Below are 24523 nucleotides of genomic sequence, written 5' to 3' on the forward strand. Positions count from 1 at the left end.
GCCAGTCACCTTTTTCCTTCCCTTAGACCCTGAGCTAACAACCCCTCAGCACTATTACTCAGACAGCCAAGCGGGGTGAAACTCATTTGAAAGCTCAGCAGGCAGGGCGATCAAGGTGCTCAGTGGTAGCCTCAGCTACACAGAGTTTGTGGCCAGACGGTGCTGCCTGAGAACCTGTCTCAGAATAAAACGAGATAAAACACCCCAAAAAACAGAGAAAGCAAATTTTCTTCAGCGTGGTGCCTCCGAGGCAGGAACTTGGGACTTGATTTGCATTTTTCTGGTGGACAAGGATGGTCAAAGAGCATAGACACTGGGAGAAATGAGCTGTCTACCTGAGCTGGACAAGTGCTCCTGGAAGCCGCTCTGAGAAACAGCATTTCCCAGGCCGACTGCACAGAGACAGTTTAAAACGTCCATCTTATACCGTAGATCCTAGTCCTTTTTGGGTTGGGGAACAGAATATCACCCCTGCTTAATAAAGCCTGGCCTTGCCTCCCAGGTGATTCTGAACTTCTGATCCTCCTGCCTCCACCTCCCAAGTACTGGGATTATAGGCAAGGGCCACCATTCCCAGGGCTAGGATGGAACCCAGAGCTTCCGGCAGGCTGCATAAACTGAGCCACATTCCTGTCTCTAGCTCAGTGACTTGTGATTTGCAAATGCCTTACACTGGTAAAGTTTCAATGTGGTACTTGTTTTTTTTTTTTTTTTTTTTTTTTGTTTTGTTTTGTTTTGTTTTGGTCTTGTGTGTTTGTTTCTGTGTGTGGTTACTGCGTACTGTGTCTTGCTAAGAAACCTTTCTTTGGGTAGTGTGTGGTGGCACACATCTGTAATCTCAGCACTTGGTAGGAGAGGCAGGAGTATGTCTGCGAGTTCCACGCCAACCTGGACTACATAGCCAGGACTAGATAGAGAAACCCTGTCTAGAACAAAGAAAAAGAAACCTTTCTTTGCCTGATAAAGTGCTGGACATACATTGTTCTGTGTGTGTTTCCCGGGAGAGAAGACATATTCCTCGAATTATCAACCCAACATTAAAGATTTAGTCTCTGGTGAGATGGCTCAGGTGTTACAGAGGACCTGGGTTTGATTCCCGGCACCCACAGGCAGCGTACAACTATCTATAACTCAAGTTCCAAAGGACCCAGTGCCTTTTTCTGCTTGTAGCAATCACCAGGCATGCCCTCGGCACACAGAACTTTTCTACATAAAATAAGTAAATCTAAAAATAGGAAGTAAGATGTGGTCTCCACACACATGTATGCCTGCAAAAGGGGCCCGTCCACAATTCTCTGCCACACCAGGAAGGTGAAAGCTCTAAAGTAATCACCCATCTGCCTGCAGATGTGGCTGGCACAGATACAAGTGCTTGGGGAAGCCTCGCCCTGAGGTTAAAAACAAGGGATATTTGTATTGATATTTGATGATGTCAAGATGCAGAGAGAACAAGATATCTGTGTAAGAAGGGCACATGTGTGCAGGGATGTGTGCAGGGATGTGTGCAGGTGCCCCTTCATGCCACACAGTTACATGCTGACCCCTGAATATCACAGCTTAGCCACATGCTAAGGGGTCCCCTTAGTGGTCACAAGATTGGGTTGCTATGGCACTAGACCTGCTTCACAAGGGACAGCCGTGAGCAACTGCAAACACGGAGAAAGCTCGAAACTCCGACCCTGGAGGACGGTTTCCACTGAGCAGATGACGTATTTTCCTACTTATTTGTTTGTTTACTTTGTGTGATGTGGGCATCTATGCCACGGTGTGATGTCTGAGGGCAGCTTGCAGGAATCAGTTCTTTCCTTCTACCATATGGGTTCCAGGGAGTGAACTCAAGTTGTCAGGTTTGGGAACAAGCCCTTTTATTCGCTTAGCTATCTCACTGCCCCCCCCAGTGCTACCCCCAACCTTAAGGCAAGCTATTTGTAAGTGAAAACTCTGTCTCTGTCTCTCCCTCTCTCTGTGTCTCTGTCTCTGTCTCTCCCTCTCTCTGTCTCTCTGTCTCTGTCTCTGTCTCTCCCTCTCTCTGTCTCTGTCTCTGTCTCTGTCTCTGTCTCTCCCTCTCTCTATCTCTGTCTCTCTCTCTCTCTCTCTCTCTCTCTCTCTCTCTCTCTCTCTCTCTCTGTGTGTGTGTGTGTGTGTGTAAATCTTGGGGAAGACACTGCATTCCCATGGGGAATCTGAGTCCTTTGCTTAGAGGGTTAAGCTGCATGCAGGTTCCGGTATCTGAAACCCAGGACTTGTGTGTGAGTAGCGGGGTCCCAGGTGGTAGTGCGTCTGTAGGTAGAATCTAGAGGGAAGGGCGGTGCAAAGAGAAGACACAGAGCCAGTCAACACTTACAGCCAGCTCTGACGACTTGAGTTAGATTCCTTGTACCCACCCAGTGGAAGGCGAGGCTCAATCCACTGACCAAGTGGCCTGGGACTGTGAGTCCCTTCCTCTCCAGGATGGAGACCTGGACAACAGTCATCCACAAGCCAGCAGACTAACGCTCCCTGCCCTCCCTGACCAGTCCAGCCCTGGCCTGGTCCACACCCCCACCGCCCTGCAGGGAAGGCAGGAAGGAGGCCCAGATGGCAGGCGTGGCCCAGGCCCCCAGCCAGACTCACCCAGCTGTCACTTTGGAGAGGCCCCCTCCACTCCCTTGAACAATTGGGAGCCAGCCAGCCTGCCCCAGCTGTTCCCACTCAGCGGTCCAGGGTGTGCAGACACCCATGCTTCTGGGCTTTGTCTCTCTGGGAAGGCAGACTCCCAGGATGTCAGAGCCAGCAAGACCCTGGAGGACCACCACAGCTCATTCTATAGGAGAGGGAAATTGAAGCCCAGAAGAGATAAATAAAGGGCTCACCCGAGGCTCAAAGAACCTGAGAGAAAAGTCAGGCTTTCTGGCTGCCGGTATCACTCTACATCTTGGGACATTCCCGGGGTGTGGGGCATTGAGACTCTCCTTCATCTAGGGCATCTCTGGCTGTCCTTGTGGTATTGTGGTATTGCCTATCTGACATTGTTCCCAGGGTATTTAACTCAGGTGGGTCAACAAACACTCCTCATTAAGGCCCATGAGTTTTCTGAGGAAAATCGAAGGTATATTTTCTTAAACATGACTCTGAAGTCTCATACATTTTTATTTAGAAATATAGGAAGAACCCTCTGAGATTAGCAGAGGCTGTGACACTTACATTAGTAGGCAGCACAAGATATTCAGGTCATATTCTGCGATGGCTTCAAAATACTGTTTATGCTATCTGCCTCTCTCTCTCCCCCCCCCCTCCCTCTCTCTCTCTCCCTCCCTCCCTCTCTCTCCCTCCCTCCCTCTCTCTCACTCCCTCTCTCCCTCTCTCTCCCTCCCTCCCTCTCTCTCCCTCCCTCCCTCTCTCTCCCTCCCTCTCTCTCTCTCTCTCCCTCTCTCCCTCTCTCCCTCCCGCCCTCATTGTCATTGTTAAAGATTGGACCCAAGGCCTCACAAACACTAAGCCAGGCAAGCACTTTACCACTGAGCCATGTCCCTGCCTCCTGCCGATAGTTTGAAATTCTTTAGCATACTATACAGTTAAAGCTCTACCCTGTGTGTTTGTTAGGCTAGTACACATGTAACGGCGGCTTGAATGGAGCCCATTTCTTTCCTTCCATTTATCTGGTTTGTGTTCCTTAACTCTGTCCTCAGGAGAGTTCAGTAACTTCTTTGGAATGCCAGAGGGTCTTCTATGCCTGATTCCTACTGGGCACATCCCACTTCTTCCTACTGAGGCGGATGGCACTTTATAAGAAAGGTCCCAGGATGCTGGTGCCACCTGGGTGCCTCTCTTAGTAAAGCCCTGGGGCTGGGGAAATGGGTGAGTTCATAAAGCACAAGGACCTGAATTCAAGCGACCACTGGAAGTAGTGGTGACACACGCACACACACACCCACACACACACACACACACACACACACACACACACACACACCCTCTGGCCACCACACATGCAAACACTCACCCCTACACACACTAGCTGCGAAACCTCCACAAAGTCCCTCACCCTCTCGGGCCTCGCATTTCCACACATAAACTGTATCATTTTAAACACTCCTCTCCCCCCCACACCCCCACACCCCCACCCCCCACCCCCCCTTCTTCCTCCTGCATTCACCTGAAGACCTGCTTAGAAATTTAGGCACAGTTGCTTAGCAACTGAAATCAAGGTCTTTGATGAGTACAGTTGGGAGGGGGCAGAGGGAGCTTGTGAGCAGAAGCAACAGAGACACCATTTATTTTGAGAGGCCGTGGGATGCAGTGACCCCCTCCCCAAGTCAGGATGACTTCAAAAGCCTTGGGATGGAAGTGAGGGCAGGGGCCCGAGGAGGGACACTCAGAAATAGAAAGTGCCCGCTGGGGTTCTCAGGAGAGGCACACAGGCTGCCAGTGTTCACTGACAGGGAAGGAACAGGGTAGAAGTCTTGTGGGGACTGAGTGCTGAGCACGCATGTTCTCTGTCTCTCTCCCAGGGGTTGGGGATGGTTGCCCCATGTGGCACAATTCACTGCCATCTGGAATTCCATCAGCATCTCCTTTGGGACTCCTGCCTTAACCTAGTGCATGGTCCCTGGGGAAGGAGGTACCGTCACCTCTAACACCTTTGTAGAGGGACTTGAAACTGTAAGAAGGGATCAAGGACAGAATTCCTGGCATGGGGACAGGGAGTGCCCAGGTGTGCCATGCACACTTCAGCACCACATACCTCTTAAGGGTCAATATTTGTCCCAGCTGTGAGGTTCTTAAAGAGGTGACCATCAGGTCCCCTGTGGCTTTTGTATCTGTCTCAGCCTAGGATTGGGACTCTGGGGTGCATGGGGAGGATCCTGTGGCATCAGGCTATCTCAGAACAGAGAATCTCCAACCTCAAGTCAGATTCAGTTGCTACTGTTTCTACACTTTGGCTCTGTGGGGAACGGGAAGGCCTGTTGGTGCAGGGACCGGCTCAGCACACCAATTCTCAGACCTTCCCCAAATGCTCTCTAGTTATGCTGTATCCCTGGCTTAGGGACCCCCAAAGCCAGAGAGTACCTCATCTCACTCATAACTTTGAAATAAATGAATGCAAGGTACTTTCTTCTCTGAGGAAGGGCTTGCCTTCGCTTTCCCCCCAAAATAAGCAGCTATTCTTCCAAAAAAAGGGAAAAACACAAAGCCGTTAATCTCAGGCCTCAGAGGAAATGCAGTAAAGTTGGGACCTCTAATGCAGTCTCTCTCTCTCTCTCTCTCTCTCTCTCTCTCTCTTTCCCCTCCCTGCTCCTTCCCCCAACTCTGTCTCTATCTCTCCCTCCTCTCCCCTGCTCCCCCCTCTCTCTCCCTCCTCTCCCCGTTTCCCCCTCTCTGTCTCTGTCTCTCTCCCTCCTCTCCCCCTGCTCTCCCCCTCTGTCTCTGTCTCTGTTTCTCTCTCTTCCTCCTCTCCCCCTCTGTCTCTGTCTCTATCTCTCCCTCCTCTCCCCCTGCTCTCCCCCTCTGTCTCTGTCTCTGTTTCTCTCTCTCCCTCTTCTCCCCCTGCTCTCCCCTTCTGTCTCTGTCTCTGTTTCTCTCTCTCCCTCCTCTCCCCCCTCTGTCTCTATCTCTGTCTCTCCCTCCTCCCCCCTCTGTCTCTGTCTCTGTCTCTCTGCCCAAGTCTCCCCCTTTCCCAAAGTCACCTACTGTACTCAGCCTGTCAGCAGCTCTGAGATGCAAATTGCACCAAGGGGAAGGAAGGCGGCTTGAAGAACAAAGGAAGGCTGGGGAAAGAAGGGGAAATGGATTTGGAAAAGCTCAGTTCCCTCAGGAGAAGGGAGGGTGGGAGTGGGTGGCTGTCTAAGTGGGAAGTAGTTCAGAGCTGATTTTAGGGGAGGTGGGGTAAGCTACCCGATCTGGAATGAGAGAGAAGGTTTTGGGCAGCAGGAAGGCTGCTCTCTCTCTGGGTCCTTGGCAGTAGGCATGCTCTGAGCCGAGGAGCCGCCCGGATCAGTGACTTTTAGATGACCCCATAGTAAAGCCTGCTGCTGGGCCACCAGTCGGTCTGTAAGCGGTAGGGACCATGCCTCTGGGTCCAGCCTCAGGTCAGTCCAACATGTTGGGTGTGAACCCATCCATAGCTGGTCCTTTGCCACTGCCTCCTGGTCCATGCCCTCACCACACAGGCAGCCAACTAGACTGTGAACTGCATGTGGGTAGGGACTCGGCCTTGTGTAGCAACTGTTTCTTGTTTGGTTTTGGCAGGGGCTTGCCCCGGTCTGGAGCTCACTCTGTAGAGCAGGCTGGCCTGTCTTCTGAACGCTGGAATTAAAGGCATGTGTCACCACGTCTGGGCAAGGGCTGTGACCAGATCATAGTGGGTGCTCAGTAAGCACTTGTTGGGTGGATCTGGATGGAGGGATGACTGGGTGTGCGTGTGGGTGGGTAGATGGGTGGGTGGGGGGTTGAGGGGCTGGGAGAGTAGATGGGTGGGTGGATGGATGGGCGGTGGATGGTATAACCATATGGTGAATAAAGGATCAGGGAAGTGCTCTAGCAGAGGAGACTGACTATGTGTAGCTGGGCATTGGGCTGGCAAAGGTTTCACAGAGCTGGCGTTTGATGTGGGTCTTGAGAGGGAGCAACAACCACTGTCTCCTCTACACCAACTAGCAGCAAGTTTGAATAAAACAGAGTTAGCAAGTGCCAGAATGTAAGAGCCACATGGAGTTCTATAGACCACGGGGTCCAACCTCATCTGTTTCTGGGTAGAAAAACCAAGGCATAGGAAGTGACTCTGGGGTCACACAGCCCCTGAGTGGCATGACAGAGCCTGGAACAGGTGTCTGTCCCTGGAGCCATCCTGGCCTCCTCCCCTTCCACCAGAGCTCTAGTGACCTCTGACAGCCGAGAAGACTGTGCTTCCTCCAGAGATCACAAAGGGAAGGAAAGAGGAGGCCACGGGCTCCCTCTATAATCTCAGCACTTGGGAGATAGAGGCGGAATCTCATGTAACAGTCCAAGCTGACCTAGACCAGGGAAACCCAGGTCTTAGTAGGTTGCATTTCCCTGATACCCAAGACCAGAAAGAAGCAACTTCTCAGCCTACTGAGCCGTAGGGGCATGATTTGGGCAGGAGGCAGTGAAGCTGTGAATTTGGCCCCACCCAGAGATAAGTGACAGCTGAGACCATGTCAGCCAGAGGATCCCGTGTATGGAGGATGCAATCACACCCCGCCATGTTTATCCACTAGAGGGAGCACTACCTATTCGAATCCAAAAGCTCATCCACCCAACAGAGAGAGAATACTGGAGTCAGGTGCGCCACCCATCTGGTGGGGCCCAACCACCAGACCCACTTAAGTGGAAACCCACAGGGCCTTTGGAAGATCAGACCTGGTGGTACATGGAGTCAAGATTCCCAGCATAGTCCTGAGGACCCAGGAAAATCCCTGATTCACAGAGACAATAATAAGAGAAGTGAAGAAAGAGGAGACACCCACCACCCCAAAGATAGGGTTTATCTGTGTAGCCCAGGCTGTCCTGGAACTAGCTCTGTAGACCAAGGCTGGCCTTGAACTCAGAGATCTGCCTGCCTCTGCCTCCTGAGTGTTGGGATTAAATCCAGACACCACCCGGCAGGAGAGATTCCTAAGGTATACAAATATGGGGAAAGAGATAACAAGAGAGACTCAGAGACAAGGCTGACGCCCTTCCCAGAGAGACACAACTAAAGTTTGGAATGGGCGAAAGGCTGCCCCTGTTCTGGTATACGGAGCTGTTCTGGAGGGGTGCATTCAGATCTGGAGACCGGAGTCCTCTGGCTTCCCCCAACAGCTCGATTCAATTCCTGTTTCTGTTCAGTGACTTCCATAGGGCGGGGCAGCAAGAACTCCGTATCCCAGTTACAGCAATGCAGGCCAAGAGTGCAGAGGTGCTTTCTAGCCCTGTGAGAGGTGACTGGACATGCATCGGGAGACCTGGGGGTTTAAATTTGGGCTGTGCTACTTGTGTATTGTGCAGAACCAAGGGGTCCATTTCTTTGTATCTTGTAAAATGGGGTTGGGGTACCAGCGGCATTTTCACGGTGTGTTACACTCTCAAACAGTACAGGTGACAGCTATATAGCTCCTGCTTGGCTATGGGGAGACGTTAGACACTTGTCATCCAGGTTACAGCCTTTCTTTCTCCCCAGCTGTCACTTGGTGGCTGCCAAGAACCTGTGCCTCCAGCCCCGGTTTTCTTGGGGCTTGGTTCAGTCTTGGAGAGTGCAGCAAGAAAGGGGCGGGGCACTGGGTGGCTGGATGGTTTAATGAGGTTCTGGGCACAACGCCTGGGTCCTGCAATATTCATAAAGCCACAACAGCTGTGCCAGGCAATCAGGGTGCCGACTACCGGTCCATCCGCAGCTTAACATTCCGCTCCTGAGACGTGGGAGCCAGGAGCTGCGTGTACACTAGGAAAACATCAGGCAGGCGCCGGCTACTTCTGCAGAGGCTAACCCAGAGTCTGGGAAGACTGGCCCCTCCTCCAGACCCACCCAGGGCCAAAGGGACCTGTCCATTAGCATCACAGTGCTGAGAGTCTCGGATGCAGAAGTAGGAGAGCTGGCTTTGGTCAGCTCCTGCCCTGGCCTGGAAGCCCCTGTTGTCTCTGCAGCCTCAGTCTTCACACATGGAAGATGGGGTTAATGTCCCTGAATTCCAACAGGCTGGCCTCAAACTTGTTATGTAGCCAAGGATGATTGTGAACTTTTCCATCTCTCATGTACCACCGAGGGATGGACCAGGGCCTTTTACTCGGTAGGTAGGCACACCGGCCCAGCTGGGTTGTATTCCCCCTACACAATGCCTTTTCTACCCACGAATGCTTTAAATGTTCATTGTAAAACATCATAGAGAAAGGAGAGAATTTAGAAAGTAGAACTCATCACTGAGTAACATTCTTTTGTTTCTTTTTCTAGATACATGGCGGTTTTGTTTGTTTGTTGTTCCCCCCCTTCCTGAAACAGGGTTTCTCTGTGTAGCCCTGTCTTCCTGCAACTCACTCTGCAGACCAGGCTGGCTTCAAACTCACAGAGATCCCCCTGCCTCTGCCTCCCATGACCAGTCCTGTGGTATCTCTAAGGAGACCAAGCACGTTTTGTCACAAACAGTTTTCTTCTATTAGTGTCCCGCACAGGCGATTTCCAAAATGTGATCTGAGGTCAACTAGGCTCTTCAAGACCTTCCTTGGGACCAACTAGATGTCTTAGCTGGTCAAGACACTTGAGTTTGGTTTCTGGGCCCACATCATGTCGGAAGAAAACCAGCTCCGGTAGGTTGTCCTCTAACTTCACATGTGGAGGATGGCTGGCATTCGCAGGCCCCTCCCATTAATAAATAACAAGACTTTTTCAGGGAATTCGTGAAATCAAAACGACTTTTGGCTCAACACTCAAACACCACACTCCTGTTCGTATATGGTTTTGGTTTCGTTTTTTGTTTTTGTTTTTTTGATTTTTGTTTTATTAGGATTCTTTTTTTTATCTGACCCTATTACAGATGGTTGGTTGTGAGGCACCATGTGGTTGCTGGGATTTGAACTCAGGACCTCTGGAAGTGCAGCCAGTGCTCTAACCACTGAGCCACCTCTCCAGCCCCTGTTGTTTGTTTTTTAAGCCACAGGCTGAATGCAGAAACAGATGTGAGGGTCCAGCTGTGCTCCCTCAAGGCAGAGGAATTTTGAAAAGTAGAAAACAATGCCCTTCTTCTCATTCATGCTTTGTTTTTCAGTGCTGAGGACCTAACCAAGAGCCTTCTACATACCAGGCTCTACCACCAGCCCCACTCCTAACCCCTCATTAACTTTTTTGCCTTTAGAAAATATTATTTCTCATTAAAATATATTTTTCATAAAAAAACATGTCTTCCAGGGGTATGCGAAACAAATTTGCTATGACTTTACTTAATTGGTACATATTTTAAAGATTCTAGTTTTAAAGACAGGGTCTCATAGCCAAGGTAGCCTCAAACCCTCATGTAGCAGAGAATAGGCTGGAACTTCTGGTCCTCCAGCCTCCTGAGAACCGGAGTCACAAGCCCGTGTTCGGAGACAACACACTGTGACTGTGCAGCCCTGAGTATTGAGACCAAGGCCTCGTGCATGCCGGACAAGCAGCCTGCCGGCTGAGCTACATCCCCAGCCCAAGATGATCTCATGTTTGTGATGATCATGCTGACGGATGACGGATATAATCCAGGCCCGGGAAAGCTTTTTGGAATTCCTGGTCCGTCTTCTGGAAGTTCGGTAAGTAATCCGGAGACTTTGCTGAACAGGGTGTGTGCAATTCACCATTACAGCACGACTGTGAATCTGGGTACCCACTCCCAGTGAGTGGTACCCCAGGAAGGTGAACAAAGTTGAGAGGGGCGTGTGTGTGTGTGTGTGTGTGTGTGTCTCAGTTTCCAGGGAGGGCAATTTCTGTACAGAGTGCAGAATTTGGAAGCTTTTACTCAAGCTGTGGTGGTGTGAATAAGACTAGCTCCCACAAACAAATATATTTGAATGTTTAATCATCAGGGAGAGGAGCTTTAATAGGATTAGAGGGAGTGGGTGTGGCCTTGTTAAAGTAGCTGTGGCCTTATTCCATGCTAGATCCGGATCTCTCTCTCCCTCTCTCTCTCTCTCTCTCTCTCTCTCTCTCTCTCTCCCTCTCCCTCTCCCTCTCCCTCTCTCCCTCTCCCTCTCCCTCTCCCTCTCTCTCTCTCTCTCTCTCTCTCTCTCTCTCTCTCTCTCTCCCTCTCTCTCTCTCTGCTTCTGGATCAGAATGTAGTTCTCAGCTATTTCTCAATGTGAATAGAAGGGGAGTTTGGTTCACACAAAAAATTCCTTCCCAGACAGAGTTATACATAGTGAAACCTTGTTTCAAATTAAAAAAAAAAAAAATCTGAAAACATTTGAGTGCCTCTCTGTGTAGCTCAGACAGGCCTTGGACATGTGATCCTCCTGCCTCAGCCTCCTGAGCCCTGGTATTCTAGATGTGTGTTACCTCACGTACTGGCTGGTTTTGTGTCAACTGGACACAGGCTGGACTTATAACAGAGAAAAGAGCCTCAGTTGAGGAAATGCCTCCATGAGATCAGCTGTAAGGCATTTTCTCAACTAGTGATCAAGGGGGGAGGGCCCTGCCCATTGTGGGTGGTGCCATCCCTGGGGTCACAGGCTTGAGCTTCCACGTCTGTCTGCTGACATTCTTTATCCTGGGGACAATCCAGCTGGACAGATTCCCAAGATGGACTGCTGGCTGGTAGCCATGTGTCTTCAGAGGTGAACGGGGTCTCCCGGTGCCTCCTGACTCATGTTATCTCTCCCGGGCTGCACACCTGCCCTTACACACTCCACAGCCCTCCTCTTCTCTGTGAAATGTTGAGGCTTCAGTGAATTGCTTATGTAGGTCTTTTGTCCACTTTCCTTTTGTACTGATTTTTCTGGAACTTTCTATGTTCCAAATACAGCCTTTCATTTGTTACATACTGAAAACATTCTGCTTAAGCATGCGTTTCCTTTTAACTTTGTTTGGCACCTCACTGTAGTACAGGAACTTGTTTAAAAATACATTCTATTGTATCCATGGCTTCCCTGACGGTTTGGGGAGATGCTCTGACATACCAAGCCTTTCCACGGAGCTCCATGTCCTCTGGTATCAGTGAAGTGACTCAGTGGATGAGGGTGCTTGCTGCCAACTGTTGACCTGACCTGAATTCAATACCTGGGACCTATGTGATATAGGGAAGGAACTAGCTTCTCAAAGGTGTCTTTTGACTCCACACACGCATCATGGCACAGACTCTAACACACACACAGACACACACACACAAACCCTGGTAATACATCACACATACATACACATATACACATACCACATATATACACACATCACACACATACAGACCACATACACACCAGACACATACACCATACACACACATATACCGCTTACATACACATCATATACACATCACATACACATCACTAATACATCACACACACACATACCACACATACATTCACACACATATACATACATACCATATACACAAACCACATATACACATCACATACACACACCACATACCACACACACACACACACACACACACACACACATGCACGTATACACATCCCCACATCACATATACAGACACGAAGTAATAAATATAATTTTAAAACTAATATAAAAAAATCCTTAAAAATGTTTTCTATTTTTTTCTGATAAACTAACACTCTTCTTTATTCTATTCCTCCCTCCCTCTCTCCCTTTGATAAAAATCTAATTTATGTACCTGCTTCAACCGCCGAGGTTCTAGATTATAACGGTGCACCGCCTGCCAGGCTCTCTCCTCGCCCTTCCTCCTTTCCCTCTCCCCTCACCCCTCCCCTGCCTTAAACGTTTATATTGTCACTCCATCTAGAACTCCATACAGAACGGTACCAAGTGTTGACTCTTGTGAGCTATGAAGCAGCTGTGGCTTGGTGCAGGCAGGGGTTTGCCCCACCCACCCCAGGGATCACAAACCCACACAGCTGCCTGAGCTGATCTGGTCTGGAAAGCGAGGCAAGCTGCATCTCAGAAACCCAGAGGCAGCGCAGACAACTTTACTAAGGAAACAGCAATCCATCTCTACTGTGCGGCTCTAGAGTGAATGTCTCCTTTGCCGTGCAGCTCCTGGACAGCAACCATGCCGGTTCCTACTCGAGACCCATGTGACCAATGCAGGATGAGGGGCTATGACCCTGCTTTATCAGTACAGGGAAACAAAGGGCAGAGATGTTACCAGGAAGGCCACTTGGCTGGCAAGTAGGAAGGCCCAGACCTCCAGCCTCTAAGTCACTGCTCCTTAGAGCTTTCTGGGCTCTAGCTCTGTCCTCAGGGACACTGTAACTGGCCCTGTGGAGGGAAAGAGACCTATGCATCCCCAGAGCTGTGCTCCCTCCAGAGGAGGAAAGTCTGGAAATTGGCCTCACCACCAGCTGACTGCTTTTCTAGTCAGGCTTGGGATGGGAACTCAGGCATAAACAAGCGAAACTGACAACAAGCACTTTGCCTGGGGCGTGTGACCTCCCACAGGCCTCCTGGGACTGTTCCCGAAGGGCTACCTCAACAAAATCGCAGTGGTAAGCTTTGTGGGTTTAACCTGTGGCAGTCAGGAAGCAGCCTCCAGGCAGGAAGTGGGCACCAGGGCCCAGAATATGGCGGCCAGCCTCCCAGCAGAGGGCGGTTCCCTAAGTCTCTTCTCCAGCTCTATACCATGGACCCTGAGATAGAATGTCAGGGCCCAAGCTGTCCCCAGAGACTTGTAATCCAGTTCTCCAGGCAGGGACCCATCTAGATGCACAGGTCCAGCCTTGTCCCCAGTCGGAATCTCGGGGCCACCAGGGCCACTTACCTGCTCCAGGGGGATGACGAGGAAGGAGCCGCCTCCTGCGCTCTCAGTGACGATGGCGAGGAAGCGGGCGTTGACTGCGCAGAAGTGGTTGTCATGGACATTCTTGGTGATGGGGATCCCGTCAAAGCAGTGCTCCCTGTTGGCCACTTTCCCGTACACGTTCCGAAACTTGGAACTGCGGTACTGCGGTCGCCAGGACATCTGCAAGGAACCGGCAGAGGCAGGGTTAGGCTGACTTCATGAAGGCGCTCTGGGGAGTGAGAGGTGAGGGGAACAAGGGATCCCGTGGGCCCTTCCATCTTTATGAAGGGATGAGGAGCAACGGAGCCACCAAGAGCATGGGGCCTATAATGTGCTTGGCTGGTTGCCTAAAGGGTCTTGGTGACACAGAGCCCGGCATGAGGACCTTCCCAACATTCCTGCATATGGTCCACATGCCCAGCCATCTTCTCGAAAGAGCGTAGGGCCCTCTCTCCACCAGTGATAATGACATGTGATACAGTAAGCTGTCCACACACGTGACACTGTCCTGACTCCTCTCACTCAGCCCTGGAGGTTAAGGAGGCTGCTTGTTTACCACTGAGGACAATGTCAGTGGCAGAGGGGGTGGGGAGCATCACCTCAAGGAAGGGAGCTGCCTCCAAACCCTCTCCGTTCCATAGCTCATCATTGCCACCAACGTTGTCCCCATCAGGCGCAGGAAGGCTAAATGACTAAGAGGAGGAGAAGGCTCTGGGATGAAGTCCTCAAAGTGTGACTCAAAGATCACCTATGTCAGAACCACTGACGGTGTCTGAGGTCCCCACTCTGCGCCTAAGGAATCCACTGCAATATTTTAGGAGTGTGGTCCAACACTTGGCGAGCTGACTCAGTTTCCTTACCCGCTTGGCAACTCCCAAAGGACACAGAAGCACCCTGAGGTCTGAGAGTCCTTGTTTTATAGACTAGAGGAGGCTCTCCTCAGCCGACCCCGCCCACCGTTCATAGTCTAGGCTCTGACGAGTAGCAGGTTCTACTGTTGATGCATTTGGAGGGTGAGCGGAGGGTCTATGGTGGCCTTCTATGAGATGGTGTCTTTTGCAGGGAACCCATACCAACCTTGTAGTGAGCTCAGCCTGGGTCACACATAAGCAGGCAACTCTGTTGTGGCTCTGTGCAGTGACCACACACCTGGCTCCCAAGCTCTGTACTTGACCTTAGCCAAATGTCAAGAAGGAATCTTGTTTTTGTTTGAGACAGGACCTCAATATATAGCTCTGGCTGTCCTGGAGTTCACTGTGTAGACCAGGCTGGCCTCGAACTCACAGAGATCCGCCTGCCTCTGCCTCCCAGGTGCTGGGAGATTAAAGTTTTAATTTTAGCCGTTGTGTGTTTATTTTGATACATTAGAAAAAGTAACACATATTCCAGACCTTTGATGTCACAGATACTATTGTAAATGAGAGGTAATGAGACAACGTAAAATAAAATGGAGGAGGAGGAGAAGGAGGAGAAAGAGGAGGAAGGATCAGTTTAAAACTATGGTGTGAAAAATATACTACATATCTGTCACCTACTTAGAGAGCTATTCCTGTGTGAAATTACAGAAATCATGCTGTCCCTGCAAAATAGAACATTCTAGATTCCAGTTCCATAGGGAGGTTCTGTGTTGTTCATTCCAACCTTCTGACAGTGCCATTCTGGTCAGGCATGTCCCCCCCCTTTTTTTTTCTGCCCAGCCACAGCTCAGGGCTAGCCTCAGACCTGTTCTTGTTCCTGGTATTGCCCTCAGCCCAGGTTCCCTTTGGGGACAGTCGGAAGAGGGACCAGAGCCTTCTGAGCAGGGCTGAGCTCCAGCTGCTCCTGACCTGCCCAGCAGAGCTCTGTAGTCAGGAAGCCTTTAAGGTCCCTGGCCTGAGCATGGCCCAGCTCCCCACATCCTCAAGGGAGTCCCACCTTGGGATAGATAGCTCCGATAACCTCAGATAGAAGGCAGATAGCTCAGATAACCTCCCAGGGTCTGTACTTCCTGTGGCTGGGTCCTGGGACTTGCTCATTTCCAGTAAAGACCATGCCGTGAGGCCTCCCGGGAGCTTCAGAGAAAGGGTGACAAGGTTGGACTGGAATCTACACAGACCTACACTCAAGTCCCATGTTTCTGCAGGATGGCTGTGTGGCTGGGGATAAGCCTCTGAACCTCTCTGTGCCCCTCCATCTGCTCTGCTCTCACAGAGAGAGACTTATTGATTTCTCTTCACCTCCAAGGACTTTGGCAGAGTCAATGCCAAACTGCCCAATCCATGCCCAGCCCTGGGCATGCTACCTTTCCTGAGCCCCCCATGCCTACCTTTACCCAAGATGCTCCTGGGGAGCCCTCAGCCGACATCACCCACGCTGTCGCCTCCCCCTTCCTTTCTCTTTCGTTTTTCCCTGCTCTCCCCCACTCTGTACCGATCTTCCTTGGCCCAGCTCCCAGATCTCAGGATCTCTGGGAGGCTCCAGGCCAGGGTACACAGAAAGACAGCAAAGCTATGGTCATGTAGACCTAGGTAGGGAAACCTTTCATATGTGCACGCTGGGGAGGGGGCATCTGTGCTGCCCAGGGGTTAGAGGGAATGCTGTTACCTCTGTCTGGCCCTATGGTCCCACATTGCACCCTACGTGTTGGTCCCTATAGCCAGTTGGCCTTCAAACTGCAGCTTTCAAAGCACTTGGCTTCCTGTCACTTGGCAGAAGAAAAAGGAAGGGCCGACAAGGTATCTCGGGCAAACTTGGTGACAGGGCTTGGCTTCCCCTTTCCTTGTCAGGAGAGGACTTCTCTGGATTACCACTAAGTGGGGGAAGGCTTGCTAGTGGAACTGTGACATCTCTGTTGAGAGAGGAAGTGTTACCTCAGCAGTCTAAATAATTAGAACTCTTCAGTCCTGTCAGTCACAGGCAGGAAAGTAGGCGTTGCGTCACCTTGCCCATAGAGAAGCAGGTGCCACGCCATGTGCCCAGAGTGTGTGTGACATCTCCTCCTAAGCCTTAGAAACCCTTCAGGGGGCCTTATTAGCTTAAGGCTTTGAAACTGGAGCAGCAACTTTCTCACTGAACTTCATGTTGCTGAGAAAATAAAAGCGGCTTTGTGCAGAAATCCTGTGGTAACTCTTGGTGCTCTCTGCTTGGCTCTCTCTCTGCCTTCCTAGAGTTAGCAAGGAAAGGGGCAACTTTATGATCCTTGGCCAACAATTCCTGGACAATCCTCTGCTCTCCCAACTCACAAGGGACGCAAACTCACCCTAGGTGACTGTGTTGTGTTCCATGTGACCTTTCAGCCAGAGTACTCCTCAGAGGAGTGGCTTACTCTGGGGGTGGCAGAGTAGCTAGCTGCTCCCTTGAAGGGCATCTATGAAAACACATTGAGCCATGGTGGGCAGCAGAGGCAGGGTATGCAGCCGAGGGAGTAGTGGAGGAAAGAGGGGAGCTGACTTTGTGTCTTCATCCTTGCATGTTTGTAGGGTGCATGTATGGGGTGTGTGGAGGTCAGAGGTCACTGGAGGGAAAGGTGCTTGTTGAGACTCATCATCAAGACCCTGTTGAGGAATACATCTTGCTAACAGAGCCAGAAGGAAAATGAAACATGAGTTAGTCAACTGTAGATGCACAAAGAATGCCCAAGATGGGACAAACTGGCTACTGCATTCCTCAGGAGCCATCCACCTTGATATATACTTTCCCCCATTTTCATGTGTGTGCATCTGCATGTGTTGTGGCATGTGTGTGTGCATGCACACATGCATATGTGGTGTATGCCCACGTACTGGAGGCCTGAGGTAAAATCATCCTCCTCTCTCACCTTATTTGATGAGGCAGGGTCTCTAAATCAAACCCAGAGCTCAACAATATGGCTAGTTTCCCTAGTCAGCCTGCTCTGAGGATTCCCCATTTCTGCCTTCCAACTCTAGAATTACAGGGGGTCCCCCAAGTCCACCTGGTATTTATGTGGGTGCTGGGGATCCAAACTCTGGTCCTCACACATTCCCAATGATGGCTGCACCATTCCCTAAGCGAGTGGTTCTGAGATGTGTAAGAAAGCTAGCTCAGCAAGAGTGAGCGGTCTCCTCCTACTACATCGGTGTGGGGTGAGTTCCACTGTCGGGGCTGTGGAACAGCAGGCCTGGCTTCAAGTCCCTGCCTTGTCTTCCTCAGTGATGCACTGTAACCCATTAAACAAACCCTTTTCTCCTGTGGGCCAATTTTGGTGACAGTGCTGGTCACAGTGACAGAAAGAACTTGGACCATTGCTTTTCTAAGAACTAGCGTTCACTTAGCCCTGAGAAAGATGGGGCTGTTAAGGCAGTGTTCAAATACTCCCAGTTCTGACACCCAGAAGGGAGTACTCAGCAATACAACAGCCATTTGCTCAGATGTAAGATGCAGGTTTATTTCGAGAAGACTCGGCTAACTTGGCCTCCGCAGGAGGTTAGCAGAGAAGCCACCCTAACCTAGAGATGTCCTGATTAAACTCAGAGGAGTACAAAGTCACCTCTCGCAGCCTGTGACTACAGGGGAAAGAGGGACAACAGGCCAGAAGCATGTGCCTTGACATTTTTTGGCACTTTGAGCCAGTGACTCACAGTTTAATGTGCTATGTGGGTTGGAGGTGGTGTGAGGGGACAGGAGATTCTGGGACTTCCAGGTTGGGATCTGGATGGAAAGAGGGCACATTGGAATAGTTGACGGAGGAAAAGATGGCTTCAATAAGTGGTTCTCAACCTTTTCAATGCTGCGACCCTTTAATACAGTTCTTCGTGTTGTGGCGACACCCCACAGCCATAAAACTATTTTTGTTGCTACTTCATAACTGTGATTTTTGCTATGGTTACAAATTGTAATGTAAATATCTGTGTTTTCTGATGGTACCAAAGGGGTCGAGAGCTACCAGTGAGTCAGGATGGCTAGCACACACCATCTGGCATACAGCTCTGATGCGTGTGGCAGTCTGAGAGCCACAGGCCACAGGAAGATGCAGCGTGAGGGGTTGGGGCAGGGGCACTAGAGGCCATGAGGAGCCTAGATGGGCCTGAGCAAGCTGCTCATTGAGACTAAGGCCCATCAAGGCCCTGTTGAGGAAAACATCTTGCTAACAGAGCCAGAAGGAAAATGAAACAGGGGTTAGTCAACTGCAGATGAACAAAAACAAAAGCAAACAAAAAACGCCCAAGATGGGACAAACTGGCTACTCTAGTGGTTGCCTTCCGGAACATGTTAAAGGAGGGTACAGAGCCAGGGACCATCTTTCCCCTGATCTTTGCAGACATCCAAGCAGAAGTCACATTACCCACACAAGGCTGGACCCTTCCCGTGACAATGTGGATCAGGCTGTCTTTACTAACGCACCTGCAGTAGAGCTCATCTGTATCTTTGTGCAGTAGAGTTGGGAAGGGTCATATGAGGCATGAAGGCTGCATATTGCTTTAAGGGACAGTGTGAATGATGTCCCTGGAGTCATGAAGAAGGGACTCCAGGTGCAGGAGGACAGAACAGGCCACCATTGTCATCCCAGAGAGTCAGCTGAGCAGACAAGACAACCAGGAAGCTCTGAGTACTTGCTGACTCTGCAGCAGAAGCTCCTGATGAGAGGCAGGAGGACTGGCCAACAGTCACTCAGCGACCCCTGACTGAAGGACAGCACATGTGTTTCTAGCAAACTTCAGAGGTACTGAGGGATGGTCACTCAACCCCAGTCACGCCCAGCTGTTCCAGCTTCCTGGCCACATTGGCTAGCAGAGGTGGCTCATTCCTGGAAACTCCAGGGGAGGTCTCTCCCTCCAGGGGATGCTGGAACCTCAGCAAATTGGTGGTTGGAGAACTGGCCCCAAGGGGCCCTGCACCCAGACCCTGCAGTGTATCTGAGCTGCCACCTGTCTGGCACCCCACATGAGCTGTGGATTCTGGCTAAGCTTTGGGGTGAGTAGAACTTAACTTCTCAGCAGAACCATCAGTTGGGACCTGTCAGCATCAAGGCTGTGCAGGGACACTAAAGTCAGACTTAGCTGCTCCAAACCCTAGCACTGCCTTACAAAGCTGTCCTCATTCATTAACTCTAAGAGCTGTGTTCTCACCTGTGGAAATGGGGTGTATGGGGCCTCAGGAGATGGTCCAGCCGTAAAGTACTTGCCTGACAAGTATGAGGGTCTATGTCTGATCTCTAGAACCACTGTTTACCAAAAAGACGGGTAGGGTGGGCATGGTGCAAAGTGCTTCAATTCTAGTGATAGGGAGATGGAGGCGGGTGGCCTTATGTGGTTTGTAGGCCAGTCTAATAGGTGAGACCCAAGTTCTAATGAGAGAGCCTGCCTCAAATAACAGAGCAGACAGCTCCTGAGGAGTAACACCTAAGTGCACCTGTATACACATGCATAAGCTCACACATGCCTGCATACACATTCTCAGCTCAAGCACACACACACACACACACACACACCTGAATATACATGCACACACACACCTGCATATACATGCACATACACACCTTGCATATACACCTGAATATACATGCACACACACACACCTGCATACACATGCTCATACATGCATGCACACACATTCTCAGCTCAAGCACACACACACACACACACACACACACACACACACGCACATACACACATGCGCACACATGCTCACGTGCATGCATCTGCATCTGCACATACACACATGCAGAGGAAATCTGCTGGGGTGGGGGTGCTTCTGGGAAAGATTTTTTTTTTTTGAATTACCAAAGAAAAGAGACAGACAAGAAAAGTCCTTTCTCAGCATGTTATCTAAGGCACTGCTTCCTGTCTTTGTTTGCATTTGACAATGTGAAGCCTGGAGCTGGAGCAGCCATCGTGAGGCCAGGAGGTAACAAGCACAAACCCACGGGAAAGGCAGACCAGAAGGATTTTAAAAAAAAATGGCAAGCAGGTGTCCCCCTGCTAGGGAGCAGGAAACGGAGGGCCTCTCCAGGACACCTCACACCCCTCTGAAGAGGCCCCTGAACAGCCAGTGCCTGGTACACACATTACATAGCACAGGGGTCAGAACCACGCTGGGAGAACAACAGATGACCTCTTTAACTCTCTGGAACCCCAAACAAATGCTGTTTGTTTGGTTTAAATCAGTTACCTTGGTCACATGTCTCTTCCTAGGAAAACAAAGGCAACTAAGACACACCCCATCTCCCCCCCCCCCACCTGGCTATAGCATTGTTAAGAAACAATGTTGGGACTCTGTAAACACCACCCCTCAGTTACCTAGCAACAGCCAGCCAAGTATACCCCACCCCTCAGTTACCTAGCAACAGCCAGGTGTACCCCACCTCTCAGTTACTTGGCAATAGCCAGGTGTGCTCCAACTCAGTGACCTGACACTATAAAAGAGGCTGCTTGCCCCCTCCTCTCTTGCTCTCTCTCTCTTCCTCTCCCACTTTTACCCCTCCTCTCTCGCCCCCCACATGCACATGGCCAGCCTCTACTCCTCTATTCCTCTCTTCTCTCCCTCCCTCCCCCCCCCCTCTACCTCTACTACCCTCTTAACTCCCCCATGACATGAATAAACTCTGATGTGGCTGGTCCTTCAGAGGGAAGGGATTCTCAACATGGATCCCCCAGAGCATTTCCCTTGCCTCGAGGCATCGCCACACCTCCATGGGTAAAATCCCCGCCCCCTTCATCCTTTTCTTAACCTTGGTGCCAAAACCCTGGTGTCATCCTTTAACAACAGCCGTCCTCTCTGATAGTCTCAAATCAAAGGTGTGGTCACCTGAGAGCCACACTGTCAGCACCCTGCAGACTGGCTTCTGTCACTAAAACCTCTACCGACCCTGATCCACGCATTTGAGACACAGCACGCAGGAAACAGGAAGTGTGTGCATCTCCCCCTGACAGTCACACAACAGTTTACAGCCACAGTCTGGATCTAGGCTGGGTGTGTAGCTCCTGCTTGTTCCTGCCGGGTGCTCTGCTGCTGGGTACAGCCTGAACAACGGCACAGGGCACACAATAAGGAGTTTTCCAAACAGCCCTGAGCTGCCAACCTTGACACCATTCTCAGCATTAAAACCCCCCTGAGTGTCCATTTGAGGAGACCATGGCTGCCCTACGAGGTCCCTGCACACACTCTGGAGCTCCCTGGCATCTCCACTCTGTCCCCATCACCCGAGATCTCTCTATCCACCCAGATCTCATTCTCCTTGCCCCTGTGGCACAATATGCCTTACCTCCTCCCACCTCTGCGTTGCTCTTTCTGCAGTTCTGTCTCTGTGACTCACGGGAATCAGGGTCTCCTTGGAGCCAACAACCTCCAGACAAAACTAGGGGATGACAGAGAGATAGAGATCCCAAGAATGGAGAGGTGTAACCTTTGGCCATGGACACAGAGGTCAGGATGACACCCTCATCTGCCATTAGCCAGCCATTGGCATAGAAGCACTCGCTTTGCTGATCCAGGTAGGTGCTCAGCGGAGGGTCCTGGGCATTATGATTGGGAGACTAATACTTGTTATTACAAATGTCCATAGGACACCAGGACATTTCACAGAAAATCAAGCCTCTCTTTCTCCTTCCTCTAGCACTGACCCTAGGTTATCAGTGATGGTGAGAGGGCCTTCACTCTCCTTAGAAGCGTCTTCGAGGGCAGGTGAGATGGCTCAATAGGCAAGAGTCTGCTGCCAAGCATGACAGCCCAAGTTCAATCCCTAGTTTGGGAGTTTTTTTTGTATTGTCTTGTTTTTAATTTCTTTTGTTTCTTTCTTTAAATTGTTGGAGATCGGGCCTTTTTGTTTTTGATGTAGCCAACGTGGAACAATCTACTCTACGTGTGGATGAGACAAATTGCATTTCTGGCTAGCAGTGCTGTTGAGATGAAAGCTAGCTCTGGGAAGATGACTAGGGTTTACCCATATTGAGACATGGCTGAAAAACACAGGCCCTGGCTGCCGACCCCACCAGCTCCTGGACGAACCCCAAGCATCCTTTGCTGAACAAAGGGAGCAGAGCCAAGAACTACAGGCTGAACAATCCCATTTCTGGGTTATCCTGGTGAAGCCCCAACTCTAAAACAACACAAATTCTGGAAGGGAAGTGAGCTGACCACAGGACAGGAGAGCATCTCTGAGGGTGACGAAAACACTTTCTATCCTAAAATGATGGTTTCACAGCTTTGTGCATTTGTGACAAGCATTGCATGGCATCCTGAGGGGATGAGGAAGCCCAGATGGGATGACTCTGACTTCACATAAATTACATCTCAATAAACCTGACTTTAAGAAACTACCTGGAGTATGCATGTGGAAACGGGGAGAGGACTGGCCTAGTGTATGCAAAGCCCTGGCTTTAATCCCTGGGGCTGCAGGGGTTCAAACATGCCCACCTTCCATCCCATCCTGACAGGTGCCACGAATGAGATGTGTTGTTGCTGCTATGACAAAATACCTGATGCAATACACAAGAGATAAAAGAAAGGTTTGTTTGGGTTCTCAAGGATGGTAGCAACAGCAGGAGGCAGCTGCTGAGCTCCGCTACATTGTAGCCAGGAAGCAGAGAGTGATGAATGCTGGCTCAGCTTGCCTTCTTATTTAGTCCAAGATCCTATTGCATCGGTATGACACAGGCACTTCAGTCTACCCACTCTAGAAAGTCCCTCACAGATGTGCCCAGAGGTTTGTCTCCCAGGCGCTTCTGGACTCTGTCAAGTTGACAGTACTATATCAAACAGGGTTTTCTGGGACCTGGGATTCAGTATGCAGTTATGCGGTGCCTTCGAGTCAGCCAGGGTACCACTGCCATTCCCTGGAGACCACAGTGAGGATCCCAGTAGGGTTTCCAGACAGACTTCCCTGGCCTTCTCCCTAGAACCTAACCCACTGACCTGGAGCTGCCTCCCAGTCTCCCCGGTTGGTCAGTTCACATGGTGGGTGGGAGAGCTGATGTCACCGGTGCCGTCCCCTGGGATGGGTTGGGTGGGGCACAGCTGTGGGTGGGGTGGGGTGGAGGTCACACTGTCAGCTTTCCTCACATGTGCCCACTGTTCCTGAATGAGCTCTGTTTGGGGGAGGGGTGGTGAGAAAGGACACAGGACCTAGGCTGGCAGCAAACCTAGCTTCTGCTTGGCCTGCCCTATGGAGTCAAAGTGTGCTGAGCACAGGGAGGGGCGTATGAGGGCGGAGCTACAGCCTTAGAGCTCTGACATTCTGACAGTCCCAGATCTGGGGAAGCGGAGGCAGGAGAATGGTGAGCATGGGGTCAGCCTAATAACACAGCATACGCAAACTGGATTAATAAGTCAAAATAAAGCAGGGAAGCTGAAGATGGTGCCGGTGCCCTGGGTGATGTACTTGCCCTGTTCCAATGTTTGAGTCCAGATCTCCAGCATCTGTGTGAAAACCAGGTGGCTGTAAAGGAAGCTCCTCAGGGGGAGCTAACGCCTGCCTTTCCCTCTGCAGCAGCCTGGAATGTGATCAGAACCTGCCTATGGAGGTACTTCCAACAAGCGCAAGCAACTCATGGCACAGCCGTGAGTGAGTGGGTGAGGGGCCTCTCCCCGAAGCGCTCCCTGTGGTGAGCTACTTTAGTCTCTCAAGGACTTGGTGGGCGAAGGTGAACTCTGCACCCCTGAAGATAAAGAAATGGGAGGGCAGAGCTAGGGAGCCGGAGCAGAGATGGAAGTGTGTGGCATGCAAGCACGAGGAACTGAATTCCCAGCGCCCACATAAAAATCTGGGTATGGTGATTCATGCTTGCAATCCCAGTGCTGGGGAGGGGAGACGGGGGCTGTGTAGAGCTCACTGACCAGTCAGCACAGACACATTGTTGAGTTTCAAGTTCACAGGAAACTCTGATTCAGAAATAGGTGGAGGGGGAGCTGGAGAGACGGCTCAGTGGTTAGAGCACTGGCTGCTCTTCCAGAGGTTCTGAGTTCAATTTCCAGCAACCACATGGTGGCTCACAACCATCTGTAACAGGATCTGATGCCCTCTTCTGGTGTGTCTGAAGACAGTGACAGTGTACCCACATACAAACAATAAATAAATCTCAAAAATATAATAGATGGAAAGTCATTGAGGAAGACACCCAACATGAAGATATATATATATATAACACATACACTACATAAAGATGTATAACACACAC

The 24523-nt window shown here is 50.7% G+C and overlaps 1 protein-coding gene across 3 annotated transcripts in view; it reads right to left on the minus strand.

The window, feature by feature from the left end:
* Window positions 1-24523, minus strand: part of CORO2B (coronin 2B) — a 104354-nt gene that overhangs the window by 44824 nt on the left and 35007 nt on the right. For all 3 annotated transcript variants that reach the window (XR_013975351.1, XM_080929670.1, XM_080929671.1), the window contains one exon: window positions 13392-13592. Coding sequence is in view for 2 of the 3 variants with exons in the window: in XM_080929670.1 (XP_080785796.1) it covers window positions 13392-13592 (201 nt within the window). In the remaining variant the exon portion in view is untranslated. The remainder of the gene's footprint in view (window positions 1-13391; window positions 13593-24523) is intronic.

The sequence above is a fragment of the Micromys minutus genome (assembly GCF_963924665.1).
Source record: "Micromys minutus genome assembly, chromosome: 16".
NCBI lineage: Eukaryota > Metazoa > Chordata > Mammalia > Rodentia > Muridae > Micromys > Micromys minutus.